Source organism: Protobothrops mucrosquamatus, unplaced genomic scaffold (assembly GCF_001527695.2).
Source record: "Protobothrops mucrosquamatus isolate PMUCROS unplaced genomic scaffold, P.Mucros_1.0 scaffold319, whole genome shotgun sequence".
Taxonomy (NCBI): domain Eukaryota; kingdom Metazoa; phylum Chordata; class Lepidosauria; order Squamata; family Viperidae; genus Protobothrops; species Protobothrops mucrosquamatus.
In genome coordinates, this window is record NW_015386658.1 from 682,759 (window position 1) to 687,087 (window position 4,329).

General features: G+C 41.6%; 1 protein-coding gene across 1 annotated transcript in view; it reads right to left on the bottom strand.

Moving 5' to 3' along the window:
* DESI2 (desumoylating isopeptidase 2) overlaps nt 1-2,659 on the bottom strand; it is an 11,853-nt gene extending 9,194 nt beyond the window's left edge. The window contains exon 1 of the mRNA XM_029284000.1: nt 2,342-2,659. Within this exon, the coding sequence (XP_029139833.1) occupies nt 2,342-2,659 (318 nt within the window). The remainder of the gene's footprint in view (nt 1-2,341) is intronic.
* Nucleotides 2,660-4,329: the final 1,670 nt, after the last annotated feature.

Consider the following 4,329-nt stretch of genomic DNA (forward strand, 5'->3'; position numbering starts at 1 on the left):
AGCGAGAGTGTGAAGTAAGGGAGTTGGCTGGGGTTTCTAGCCTCGGATTTTAATAATAAAGAGTAAGGGAGGGGGGTGGTTTTGAATCCTGAAACCTGAAGAAGAATCCTAGAGAAGAAGCACCAGGAGGAGAGAGACTGGTGGTGCCAACTGTTGCTGCCAACTGTTGTTGTGGACTTTGGAGGCATTTGGACTGTGGCCATCGCTGCTGGCATAGGTGTTGGGACATTGTGGGGGGAGTTGCCCTGGGGGATGAGCCATTGCCATAACATACTGGCCGTCGTTGTTATTATTACCATCTGGAGCCGGGGTTTACCCCCCCCCATTTCATCGGATTCTGAACGATTGCTCAGGGGCCTGTTACTCCTGCTGCTAAAGCAGCCCTGAGCTGTTATATACATCTTCAGAGCATCAACCACTGGGACTGGTTAAGTTCGTGCCTGAAAGTCCTGCTTCAACAAGAAGAGCCTGCCACCCATTAATGCTGCGTGAGTTCCGGTTGTAAGACATCTCATCGATCTCTAAAGAACATTGCTGCAAGGCTGGACAAGGGGGGACGTGGCTGGGAGGGCCTGGGCATTGGCGGCCTCTGAGGAGGTAGCGCTACATACATAGTCCAGATTTGTTGTCATTCTAGCAGCTTACAGTGTTATCTCAATCAGATCTCCAAAGAATGACAGAAATATCAGATTTTGAAACCTGTATCCTGAGTCAGCAAGAAGCTCTTTGAATAGATTCTGCCTAGTGTATCTGAAATATGACACCAAGTCTTTCGTTATTGTTATATCTCAAGCAGTTAAAGCTGCAATTAATTTCCATCTGCTTCAAAGTTTTTTGTTCTTTTAACTGCTGCTTGATCTTGCTCTATTTCTTCTTGATTTTATCAACCATATGAACAAATTTTGAGAAAAATACCGATTTACTGAATTTAATGTGATAAGAATCCTAAAAAAGATTACTTTTTAAGGAACAAATCCAATGGAATTTCGAATGTAAACATCTGTGAATCTCCCAACTGAATTGGGTGTCAGCAAGAGTTGCCATAAAGTAGGAGAGAATAGTTTCTGACTTGAAACCTTATTCAGTAACGTAGTGCAATTACAGCCTCCCCAGAAGCCAAAGTTGAGATGTGTTGCAGTAGAAGGGAAAGCCTGCTTCTTAAACTGGAGGCATTCTATCTTCCTAAATATAAAAGAAATTGCAAAAGCAATTTAATTAAATGTTCAGCTTACTAGCTCTCTTCAAGCAAAGTCTATAAACTTTAATTCTACACCTGTCAGGGAAAGAGAAATAAATTGTATCTTAGCACATTGCCATCTTAGTGCTCAGGAACCATTTTAAAAGGAGAAGGGAACATTAAAGATATAATATGGAGAGTATATTCAACTAATAAATGGAAACATAGTTTGTCACACATGATTAAAATTAATTCTCTAATGCACGGTATGCTAGAAAACAGTACCTCTTTTTATTCTTATCAGTTTTGAAAGGGGAATATAGAATAAGAATTGTATCTGTATCATTGGAAACATTTGTATGACCTTTCTTTTACTGTATAGTTCAAAATTATGACTGTGCTAAATGAAGGCACTTATGACACCTGGCTGAAGTTCATTTGTTGAAATGCCCCTGTGGTCATGTGATCAAAACGAGCACTTTGCAGTGCGCCTGCCCTTATCACTGTGAGATGGCTGCAACTCACCACCACTGCTACTGTGGGCCAGGAGGCCTTGACTGGGTAGGCCCACTGGCATCTGGAAATTTACTACATACCGGAAGGCCTCTGCCAGTTAGGTCCAGTGACACACACACACCTTCTCCCTCTCCACCCACCACTTTGCTGGCTGACTTCATGTTCCTGGCCAGCTTTGAGAAAGATTGTCTCTCTGGGTCTGAGGAAAATTGTCTTCACTAGCTTTTTAGCTGAGCCTTACATTGGCTAGGTATGCCTTTCAGCAACTGCAGAGAAAGGAAAAGCGAAGTAGACTCAGGCATGATGGGGCTAAGTCAGCGGTTCTCAACCTATGGGTCGCGACCCCATTTGGGGTCGATCGACCATTTCACAGGGGTCGCCAAGCAAGGCTGCCCGCCATTTTTTTCCCCTCTTCCGGCGGGTGCCTTACCTCCCTTGGGCTGGGCCAGCTGGTGGTCGGCCTGCTCCGTCTCTGCCGCTTGCCAGCTACGTCTCGGCCGGCGCAGGGGGCGGAACCACGCATGTGCGGCGCTCCCGGGCAGGGAAAGTCCTCGACTTACAACCGGTTGGGTAGTCCTCGACTTACGACGGTTTAGTCCTTGACTTACGACCGGTTTAGTCCTTGACTTACGACCAGTTGGGGGTCGCGGCATTAAAAAGGTTGAGAACCATTGGGCTAAGTGAAGGCCAGTGGTGGTGGTCGGGGGTAAAGGTCTGGCATCTTGGGATGCTGGGTGGGGGAGAAGGCCAGACTTCTTGAGATGGGGGGGAGGAAGGAAACCTGTGTGCTGCTGGGCTTAGCGAATTGAGGCCATCTGGCCCATGGCAGTTTTCCACGCCAGTGGGTGGTGGGCCTGATACTTCAGGAACTAGAATACCTGGGAATTTTAGTCGAAGTTTCTTCAGGATCTCTGCTGAATGGCTGGAATGATATGCAAGGAAGAATCTAGCTTCCAGTTTAATCATTATTTTGAATTTTTAAAGGTTCCCAGAATTCCTCATGATGTGATCAGTTGAATCTGTTTTCTTTTGTTTTAGGTACCAGGACTTAAGTCTTGAAAGAACTGGGCATTTTGTTCCTTGAATTTGATATCTGTATTGTTTTAGAATATGTAGTTATTTCCTTTAGTAGGACAATTTAAGATTATTATACCTCTGAGTGATCGGTTGTTTGATTGGCTTTTTCTAAACAGCCAGAGAGTTCTTTAAATATCCTTTTTCAAAATTTTATTCAAAGGGGAAATATTGTCAAGCCCCACTGTAGAATAATTTGTACAATGTTACTTTACTGTTTCAATTCTGGAAAACTTTAAGACACAAGCTGCGGTGACACCTTTGTAATCTTCAACCTTGATCTGAGCAAAATCCTTTATTTCCTCTTTGTTAGAAAATGGTATAGCCATTTAGTTACATTTGTGATGGCTGACAATTCATGAAGTTTTGATGAAGAGGATAATCTCTCACTGGCTTTTCTCTCACATCATATTTCCTTATATTCCACCATTACAGCCAAATCCAACATAACTAGAAGAGGTGTTATCCAGCAGTTTTCTTCTGCTTTCAGTCCTTTTGGTTATTTTGACTTGCAGAGTAATTCTGTTTACACTCAACTTCCATCTAAATCTTTGCACCACCCTTTGGGCCATCCTTTTTCAGAAATCTGCTTCTGAACTCTTTTCTATGATTCTTCACCTTCCATCATCACAAACTGCCAGTTCAGCCACCAATCACTTCCAGATCTTTTTCCAGCAAGGGAAGTCATATTTGTCTTGAGTTTCATTCCCTTCAGTCACAAAACAACTTACCCAAGAACAGCATCTATTCAGATAGCAAGCCAGATTTATGGCTTAGTCAGATCCCTGGACATTCTTGTGTGCCAGAGAGAACTAATGAGCTATCACTCGCTGGTAAAAGTAGCTTGCCATGTCATTATACAAGGCACAATGGTTTTTTCCACCTGGAACTACCTGAGAAAGAAACTATAAACAAACAGAAACCATCTGTGTTCCTATAATTAGTTCTATCTAACTACTAGTTTTCATGTCATGCTAAATTGTTTTTTTCAATTTTAGTTCAATGAGTTTATGGGAACCCAAAGCTGTAATGTATAATCTATGGCTTACAAGTCCTCATTATGAGTGCATTCAGCTTGTGTTTCCTCATTAAGCAAGTCATTGAGTCAGCTGCTTGTCTTGAGGATTTTTTCTCTTCCCAATGATGTCAGAACATGACTAATTCATCCTGGCACAATCTATTCCAGTGTTTCACAGCAACTTTTAAGACATGTAGACATCAATTCCCAGGATTTCCCACTGAGAGTTTAAGTTCAGACATCTTAAAGTTGCTCAGGTTGAGAAATACTATCTATTCAATCACTTGTTTAAAGTATAAAACATTATGGTGTACACTGACATACTAACATTATATTAGCTATGCTTCACTTCTAATCAAAGGTCATTTACCAGGGAACAGCGTTTATGTATACTGTATTAGCTACTACGAAATACATAAAATTTGGATATTTTTATATGTTTTTTAAATATACATTCTTTATGAAAATGATTTGATTTTTGGTTATTAATGTATTTATAGGCTATTGTAGATAATACATTTTGTTGTAAATAGACATCTGAGTA